The 10,581-nt window shown below is 41.0% G+C and overlaps 1 protein-coding gene across 1 annotated transcript in view; it reads left to right on the top strand.

The window, feature by feature from the left end:
• Window positions 1-6,534, top strand: part of p4ha3 (prolyl 4-hydroxylase, alpha polypeptide III) — a 77,165-nt gene extending 70,631 nt beyond the window's left edge. The window contains exon 13 of the mRNA XM_072262781.1: window positions 5,048-6,534. Within this exon, the coding sequence (XP_072118882.1) occupies window positions 5,048-5,118 (71 nt within the window). The 3' untranslated portion in view covers window positions 5,119-6,534. The remainder of the gene's footprint in view (window positions 1-5,047) is intronic.
• Window positions 6,535-10,581: the final 4,047 nt, after the last annotated feature.

A 10,581-nucleotide genomic window follows, 5' to 3' on the forward strand; every position in this document is an offset into this window, starting at 1 on the left:
GCCAAATTAAGTCCACTGTGATTTGATGTTGTCAAAGAATAAAACATGAAAACATCCAAAGGGGAGGGGTGAATACTTTTTATAGGCACTGTATATCTTCGGGGCCCACAGGCGGCCTTAAGTGAGGGCAGCTCTGACATAATGCTCTGCTTCTCCCCGGACGTGAAGGTCTTATGGATGGTTCAAGGTCAAGGGCTCACTTGGGTCATCAGGGTTCTCAACCTCAGGTGCCATTCCAACAGATTTATCTGGGGATAAGCTTTCCCTCAAATACCTCCACACAAATTGCCACACCACGCAAAATATAAATGATGGATAATCGTTAAACACTACATGCTTAAAAGTGTAGAATATGTACTCTACTATCTGTCACTTATATGCATCAGAACTCATAATGCCAGTTGTATTCTTTTGCATCTGTTACACCAAAGTTACAGACATATTGGTTAAAAAAAACAGACGCATTACAATACGGTTCCCGGAACAAGTATACACCCCCACTGGCATCCCAAACCTTCAATAGCCACCCTTTGCAACTGGTGGCTCCGTCTCACCAAATAAACACACCAGGTTTAATCTCTTGTATAAATACACACGCAGACACATACACCACACTACTTTTATAGCCATAGTCATACTTTATTGATCCCAGGGGGAAATTGGTTTTTGTTACAGTTGCACCATAAATAGTAATAGAACCATAAATAGTTAAATAGTAATATGTAAATTATGCCAGTAAATTATGAGATAAGTCCAGGACCAGCCTATCGGCTCAGGGTGTCTGACCCTCCAGGGGAGGAGTTGTAAAGTTTGATGGCCACAGGCAGGAATGACTTCCTATGACGCTCTGTGCTGCATCTCGGAGGAATGAGTATCTGGCTGAATGTACTCCTGTGCCCACCCAGTACATTATGTAGTGGATGGGAGACATTGACCAAGATGGCATGCAACTTAGACAGCATCCTCTTTTCAGACACCACCGTCAGAGAGTCCAGTTCCATCCCCACAACATCACTGGCCTTAAGAATGATTTTGTTGATTCTGTTGGTGTCTGCTACCCTCAGCCTGCTGCCCCAGCACACTACAGCAAACATGATAGCACCGGCCACCACAGACTCGTAGAACATCCTCAGCATCGTCCAGCAGATGTTAAAGGACCTCAGTCTCCTCAGGAAATAGAGACTACTCTGACCCTTCTTGTAGGCAGCCTCAGTGTTCTTAGACCAGTCCAGTTTATTGTCAATTCGTATCCCCAGGTATTTGTAATCCTCCACCATGTCCACACTGACCCCCTGGATGGAAACAGGGGTCACCAGTACCTTAACTCTCCTCAGGTCTACCACCAGCTCCTTAGTCTTTTTCACATTAAACTGCAGATAATTCTGCTCACACCATGTGACAAACTTTCCTACCATAGCCTTGTACTCAGCCTCATCTCCCTTGTTGATGCATCCAACTATGGCAGAGTCATCAGAAAACTTCTGAAGATGACAAGACTCTGTGCAGTAGTTGAAGTCCGAGGTGTAAATGGTGAAGAGAAAGGGAGACAAGACAGTCCCCTGTGGAGCCCCAGTGCTGCTGATCACTCTGTCGGACACACAGTGTTGCAAGCACACGTACTGTGGTCTGCCAGTCAGGTACCAGTTCAGCTCTCTGCCGTGTTCATGATACCTTGCAATCCTGTAGCCACCAATCTGAACAGGTCCAAGTGTGAGTGCTAATTTTAAAAATTCCCACTTAGACTGCTGAGATCGCTGGCTAGACGATGAGTTGCAAGAAGGTATCCCGAATGAGCCCCCAAATGTTGTAACATGAACAAAGTCAATGGAGAGATGTAGCTGATAGGTGTGAAGTAGTCTTTTATTTGACATCGTATTGGGGATCAGGGATCATATTGAGACCCTTTCTGAGGAAATGGACTGCCCAACCCAACATTACATCACATTTTATGTGCTAAAAATCAAAGGACAATTCCATATTAACAATGTATACAATACTTCCCTTGAATTGCATATAACTTTCACACCTCCTCCTTGGCAACCACACTCCATCTAACCAAAATAAATGTTAATCTGCATTGTCTCTTCTTTCAGTCAATTGCTCTAGGAACCTATTGTCCAGAGCTGCATTTTAAATTTAATCTACTGTCCATGTCCAGGTCTAAAGATTGGTGGCTGAAGGTAATATTTTGCTATACACTCCAAGTCCAGAATATGCTCTGACAGCTTTATAAAGGCTATACACTGGTTGGCTGTCTATAGTATACTTGTTACTGGATTTACACGAACAATCAGTTCATTTGGACACAAAAGCATCAGCATTAATAGAGTGTTTGAATAATCAAACATATCCTTATCACACCTGTAATTTAATAACTTAAGTGCCTGAGAAAGAAAGATGGAAATATAACATTAATTATTTTCATAGCATAGGTAGTAACGATGCTGGAGAGGTTGTAATGGGGGACAACAGAATAGTGGATGAACTGAATAAGTATTTTGCAGCAGTTTTCACAGTGAGAGACACTAGCCATATGGTGGAAGTTCCAGGTGTCAGGGGCATGAAGTGTGTGAAGTTACCAAAACTAGGGAGAAGGTTCTTGGGGAAACTGAAAGGTGTGAAGGTAGGTAAGTCACCTGGACCAGACGGTGTGCACCCCAGAGTTCTGAATGAGATGGCTGAAGAGATTGTGGAGGGATTAGTTATGATCTTTCAAGAATCACCAGTTTCTGGAATGGTTCCAGAAGACTGGAAAATTGCAAATGTCACTCCATCTTCAAGAAGGGGGAAAGGCAGAAGAAAGGAAACAATAGGCCAGTTAATCGGACTTCAGTGGTTGGGAAGATGTTGGAGTCGATTGTTTTTGGGGTACTTGGAGGTACATGACAAAATAAGCCAAAGTCAGCATGGTTTTCTTAAGGGAAATCTTGCCTGACAAATCTGTTGGAATTCTTTGAAGAAACAACAAGCAGGATAAACAAAGGAGAATCGGCTGATGTTGTGTACTTGGATTTTCAGAAGACCTTTGACAAGGTGCCACACACAAGGCTGCTTAAGCTATGAGCCCATGGTATTACAGGAAAGGTTCTAGCATGGATAAAGCTGTGGTTGATTGGCACAAGGCAAAGAGCGGGAATAAAGGGACCCTTTTCTGTTTGGCTGTTGGTGAGTAGTGGTGTTCCACAGGGGTCTATGTTGGAAATGATTCTTTTTACGTTATATGTCAATGATTTGGATGATGAAATTGATGGCTGTGTTGCAAAGTTTGCAGACAATATGAAGATGGGTTAGAGGGGCAGATAGTTTTCCAGAAGTAGAGAGGCTACAGAAGGACTTGGGTTAGGAGAATGAACAAAGAAATGACAGATGGAATACAGCATTGGGAAGTGTATGGCTCTGCACTTTGGTAGAGGAAATGAAAAGGTTGACTGTTGTCTAAATGGGGAGAAAATACAAAAAACTGAGGTGCAAAGGGACTTGGGAGTTCTTGTGCAGGATTCCCTGAAAAGTTAATTTGCCACTTTAGTCTGTGGTGAGGAAGGCAAATGCAATGTTAGTATTTATTTGAAGAGGGCTAGAATACAAAAGCAAGGATGTGATGTTGAGACTTGATAGAGCACTGGTGACTCCGCACTTGGAATATTATGAGCAGTTTTGGGCCTCTTACCTTAGAAAGAGGTTTCAAAGGAGGTTCATGAAAATGATTCCAGGGTTGGATGGCTTGTCATATGAAGGGCATTTATTGCTCTTGGCCTGTATTCATTAGAAATCAGAAGAGTGAGGGGTGACCTTATTGAAACCTATTGAAAGGTGAAAGGCCTTGATAGAGTGGATGCGGAGAGGATATTTCCTATGGTAGGAGAGTCTAAGACCAGAGGACACAGCGTCAGAATAGAGGAGCATCCTTTTAGAATGGAGATGTGGGGGAATTTGTTTAGCCAGAGAGTGGTGAATCTGTGGAATTCTTTGCCACAGGCAGCTGTGGACGCCAAGTCATTGGGTATATTTAAGGCAGAGGATGATAGATTCTTGATTGGTCAGGGCATAAAGGGAGAAGGCAGGAGATTGGGACTGATTGGAAAATTAGATCAGCCATGATGAAATAGCAGAACAGACTTGATGGGCTAAATGGCCTAATTCTACTCCTATATCTATGGTCATATGGTCTAATGGGAATTATAAACATTACTACATAATAAGAAATTTAGTTCAAGGTTCAAAAGCTAAATAAATTTATTATCTAAGTACATGTAGGTCACCAAATACTACCTGGAGATTCATTTCCTTGCAAGTATTCACAGCAGACCAAAGAAATACAATAGAATCAATGAAAAACTACACACAAAGACTAGCTAGTAAACAATGTGCAAAAGACAAAATTCAAGTACAAAAATAAAACAAATAATAAAAAATAGATAAATAATGCTGATAACACCAGTTGTAGAGTCCATGAAAGTGAGTTCATAGATTGTGGCGAGTGAAGTCATGGTTCAGGAACCTGATTTTTGAAGGGTAATAGCTGTTCCTGAACCAGGTGGAGTGTGTCTTGAGGCTTTTGTACTTTCTTCCTGATGGCAGCAGTGAGAGCATGGTCTGGATGCTGGGGGTCCCTGATGATGGATGGTGCTTTCCTGTGGCAGTGCTGTTTGTAGATGTGCTCAATGGTGCGGAGGGCTTTTCCTGAGATGAAATAGGCTGTATCCACCACTATTTCCAAGCTTTTCTGTTCTTGGGCACTGGTGTTTCCTACCAGGCCATAATGCAATAATTGATGACTAATTAATAAATTATTGCTATAAAATCACAATATAATTTGAATTTAAAAAATTTGAATTAGGTTAAGTAATATCCTGGGAATATTTTTCATGTACACTAATATTCATTAATTATACTCTACTTCAATTAAAAATAGCTAGGACTAATTATTGCTGTTTTTTTAAAATCAGAATGTACTTTATTTTACCAAAACAGGAAATGCAGCCTTTATGACCTGAAATTATTTAACAACCTGTTTTTTTTTTCTTCTGCTTTTTAAAAACACTTTCAGTGGCTAACAAATGGATCCGAGAACATGGGCAGGAGTTTCAAAGAAGGTGTGGAGCTGACCCGAATGAGTAAGAAACCCATCTGTCACGGGCCCTCTTGGAGTGCAAGAACCTGTGCTGTACGTGGAGAAGAGTGGCAGCACGTGTTTCTGAAGGAATCTGAGAATGAGGAAACATGGCCTGCAGCCAAACCTGCTTTAGGACTGATTGCTGTCGGAGGAATGGAGTTGAGCAGCTGTTAAACTCCAGGCAATAAAACTCTTCATCTGTGCAAATCATTCACCGTCAGAACCACAGAAGTCATTGTTCCATATATCCATTTATTCTGTCTCTGAATGCCGTCAGGACACAAATTCCTGCTGAAGGCAATTTAAGATCAAGTTCACCAGACAGAACCAACAGTGAAAAGTAAAATGAACTATTTTCCCAGGGCAGGAAAAAGAAAGAGAAATCCTTGAATAAATAAGAATGGTGAAATTAATTTGTAAAAGAAACTCACTAAAACATACTTAAATGGATGAACTGCTATCTCACATTTCTGAGGATAATTTCCATGGGAAATCAAATATGAAATGAAGAACTGGAAGAAAGCTTTTTTAAAAGAAAAATAACATTAAATGTCTTCAATAATATAAGAAAAGCAATTTGATTTTGTGATACACATCTTGGCCCTTGATCTTGCCTTCAACCTTGCCTTGAAAAAGTATGTCAAGGAAGATATTGAATTTATCATTGCTTTTTTTTGTCACTGTAGTTTCATTATTCCCTCAGCAACTAAGTCATTCTGAATTTCATATTGCTAGCTCAGCTCACTGCAGTTTCATCACATAACCTTCTCCAAGTGCTCTATCCAGTTCAATTCAATGGTTACCCAACATCTATTCTCACAGCACAATCTCCCCCTATTTCCCCATGCAACCAGATACACTTGAATATTTGAGAGTCAAGAATTGTCCATCCTTTATATTTGTATTTATTTATTGAGCGACAGTGTGGAATAGCCCTTCCAACCCATTGAGCCACACTGCCCAGCATTCCCCCAAGTTAATCCAATCCTAATCATGGGACAATTTACAATGACCAATGAACCTACCAACTTGTAGGTCTTTGGACTGTGGGAAGAAACTGGAGCAGAGGAAACCAATGTGGTCATAGGGAGAACACAGAATCTCGTACAGGCAGCTCGCCTGTACTGTAAAGCGTTGTGCTAACCACCACACTACTATGCCACCCTTTTATATCTTCATGTTCAATTATTTTAAAGCAAAAGCAATTAAAGATATTTATTAAAAGCACATTAATTATTTCCCCTCAATTTTATTCTCTCCCTAATTTCTTGCAACTGTGTAATGGAAAGTAATCCATAACTCTTGGACCGTCCTGGAGGATAGCCATTCCTAGGGCTGGGACTACCCTTCATGCAAATTTATCGTTTTACTCCTCATGGTGACTAGATGCGAAATGAAGAAAGATCTGGAATGGAACCAATTTATACCAGTATTAATTTGTAATTATAACTAGTATAGGTGTATAAGATGATGAGAGGCATTGATTGTGTGGCTTTTTCCCAGGGCTGGAATGGTTAGCACGAGAGGGCACAGTTTTAAGGTGTTTGGAAGGAGGTACAGAGGAGATGTCAGGGGTAAGTTTTTTACGCAGAGACTGGTGAGTGCGTGGAACGCACTGCCGGCGACAGTGGTGGAGGCGGATACGATAGGGTCTTTTAAGAGACTCCTGGACAGGTACATAGAGCTTAGAAAAATAGTGGGCTGTGGGTAACCCTGGGTAATTTCTAAGGGAAGGACATGTTCGGCACAGCTTTGTGGGCTGAAGGGCCAGTACTGTGCTGTAGGTTTTATGTTTCTAGTACATCTAGCAAATTGGGATAATCTTTTCAATATGTGCAGCAAATTCACAATTTGATCTGAGTTATGGGCAATCAAGGCTCTCAGTGGTTGTACCAAAACAGAAAAATTCATCCTTTTATAAGACCTGTATATTGAACTGCTTTGCATATTGTTTCACTGGTTTCTATTGGCTTCGCTCCTTATGAAAGCAAATAATGGCACTAAAATTATCAATGTATCAAAACTCTTACCATATGGTACATAAACACAAGAGATTCTGCAGATGCAGGAAATCCAGAGGAAAACACAAAATGATGGAGAAACTCAGCAACATCATTGAGCTACTGGTGAATTCCATGAGGATTATGTGGAACACCAAGTCTGATACATTTTCTCCAATTTCCCACAGGGTAATTCTCTGATTAGCAGCCAGGCCATTTGTCAAGGCACAGCAGACATAGTTCACATCTGAGACTTGAGTCAAATGGTAAAGAATGCCTCTGTCTGCCCTACTATAACATTGAAGCTTTGGAACTATTTTGAATAATAGCAGAAAAATCTCGAGTCTAAAAGAAAGAGTATTTCCGTCACTCCTGCCTCCACAAGGCAGCCACCACTAATACAAACTTAGTACTAAGACCAGGGAACAATAAAACTTGCCGTGAAGCCTTCTGTATATCCAGTCTTTTATATTACATTTTAAAATAAGGTCTGATTCAAAAAGTGGCAGAGCAAGATACATAGGGGATAAAGCACCAATCTGGTAACTTCTAGAGCAATTACTTGAAAAGTTAAGAGCTGTAGATGCGGGGGTCCTGTTCTGAATGCATGAACCGTAGCTGGCGGTTAGCACAGTCACCTTGCAGTGCCGGTGGTCACCGATTGGGGTTCGATTCCTACTGGTGACTGTAGGAGGTTTGTATGCTCTCCCCGTGACTGCGTGGGTTTCCTTCAACATTCCAAGGATGCATCGTTAGAGTGAGTGAGTAGTGGACATGGTATGTTAGTGCCGGAAGTGTAGCAACAGTTGTGGGCTGCCCCAGCATAATCCTCGGACTGTGTTGGTCATTGACACAAACAACGCATTTTCACTGTATGTTTTGATGTACATGTGACAAAGCTAATCTTTAATCTTTTAAAATATTCTAGTAGATCCAAGGGTAGAATATATTTGTTATGAATTAAATAACAAATGATTCTAGAAGAACTCGGCAAAAACTGAGTTAATGTCCTTTCATTAGAATAGACAAATAGTCTGTGAAACATTAACTGTTTCTCTTTCCCCAGCTACCTGAGCTGCTGTATATTTCCAATATTTACTATTTTTATTTCAGATTCCCAACATCTGCAGTTCTCTTTCCAATTATCATACAGTATATAAGACATTACAATTAAAAAGATAAATTCCGCAGACGCTGGTAATCCAGAGTAGCACGCACAAATGCTGGAGGAATTCAGCAGGTCAGACAGCATCTATGGTGGGGAGTAAACAGCTAACATTTTGGGCAGAGACCCTTCCTCAGGACTGGAAAGGGGAATAAACCACAATGGAAAGGTTGGGGGAGGGGAAGGAGTATAAACTATAAGGTGATAGATGAAGCCAGGTGAGTGGGGAAGGTGGTGGACTGAGAAACTGGGAGGTGATAGGTGGGAAAGGTGAAGAGCTGATGAAGGAATCTGTTAGGAGAGGAGAGTGGATCATGGGAGAAAGGGAAGGAGGAGGGGCACGGGGGAAGTGATAAGCAGATGAAAACAGATAAGAGGGGAAGGCAAGCAGGAAGGGGGAGGGGGAATTACTGGAAGTTAGAAAACTAGATGTTTATGCAATCAGGTTGGAAGCTACCCAGATGACTGGCTCCCCCTCTTACCTCTTCTCCTCACCTGCCTATCACCACCCCCATGGTGTCCCTCCTCCTCTTGTTTCTCCCATGGTAAGAGAGTGTCCCAGAGTGCTTCCATCTAATGGTGTCATATATATGGTTACATTAGAACAAACCAACCTAATCCTACAATGTATCATTTAACATTGTAAAGTTGATCAAGGTATACATGTTGGGGCTTTTTCCAGAACTTACATTGTTACTACAAGTGCATGTGAATACCACTAACAGAGTATGTGAAGTGCTGAATGTGAGCCAGCAGATCCAAAGTAGTCTCTTCTCTGATGGGGGTGGGGCCCTTCATGATATTTCTGGCCTTTTCCTTGCACCTTTGTCATTATGGCGGGTAGGTTCACGCTGGTGATGCTACTAAATCATCCATAAATTAGGCTACAGTACATTTGCTGTCTTCCTTGAACTTATCTGTACAGTAAATAGCTACAGTTTTAGCAATAATTCCTGTGGTACCCTAAAGATTACAGGTTACCAAGTTAAAATTGACCCCCTTATTGCTGGTATACAGGGCTAATATATTGCCTCAAATGATATGACCACTTCTGTTGTAAAGTAACCTTTTGAATGGCACCTTATCTGAAATCATTGCCAAAATGCCAAATACGCCATCTACTAGTGTATCCTCTGGATGATGCTTCCTTAAAGAACCACAATATATCAGCCACAAACTTCACTCCACAAAGCCATGCTCATTCTGCTTGAACAAAATTTCCAGTGCACTGCTTTTACATCCTTCATGGCAGATTCCAACATTTTCTTGATTATACATGCAAGGCTAAAAGGCCTGCATGTTGCCTCCTACCATTTTTGTTTTTGAAAAGGCCATGACTTTGTTAGTTTACCAATTGTCCAGAATCCATGCATGTTTGGAAGTTTACAACCAATGCACCCATGAACACTGCAGCTGCTTGTTTTGCTGGAGTCCATTGTTACTGATATAAAATAATATTTGGAGAATGCAGTCTGTATGGCTTGGAAAAACATTAATTATACCTGACAAATCCACTGATTTTTAAAGGATGTAACCTATTGGGTGATTGGGGGTAGTCAGAGTGTGAAAAACAGTCAATGTGGTGTTTCTGGACCCAAGTTTCTGACCAGGTCTGGTCTAAGTGACAGGTACTATCAAAGATAAAAGAGCTGGTTGGCAGACAGGTAAGGCTTCTGAGTGGCAGTGACTAATGGAATACAGCAGAACTCAGTACTTGCATAACAGTTATTCAATGCAACAATGATTTAGTTGAGGAACTTGAACATAATCTATCCATGTCTGTACATAAAAGGTGATTAGGAAGCTGTGAAGATGATGCAGAGAGGACTCAGAGTGATATTGGCAGGTTAAGTAAGTAGATAAATGCAAAACCAGGCACAGAATTAATGTAGCAAAATCTGGAAGGTAATATTTGAAAAGGGATAGATTAGGAAAGAGGGAGGTACAGCAAGATCAAGATGTCCTTATGCATCAGTTCATGCAGCTACTGCAGACAGGCCAGTAAGTGGTACATTCACTTCTTCAGCGAGAAAGCTTGAGCACAGGAGCAGGAATGTCTTACAAATATTAGTGCATGGTATCTGATACAAGCCCTGGATAGCACATTTTACAAATCAATTTTCAGGAAGCTTGTACAGTAAGACCGAGCAGGAAGATTGAGCTTGGACAAAGCCTTAATTAGTGAATCCAAAAACAATCTCACAAAAAATTAATACAAATTCCTAGTGGGTAGTTGAGAGTGCATTTTGCCATTATTTTATTTATTAACCAATCTCTTTGCAGGCTTTGCCTTTTGGTTTCTT

The sequence above is a fragment of the Mobula birostris genome, chromosome 7 (assembly GCF_030028105.1).
Source record: "Mobula birostris isolate sMobBir1 chromosome 7, sMobBir1.hap1, whole genome shotgun sequence".
In the NCBI taxonomy this organism is placed as follows: Eukaryota; Metazoa; Chordata; class Chondrichthyes; order Myliobatiformes; family Myliobatidae; genus Mobula; species Mobula birostris.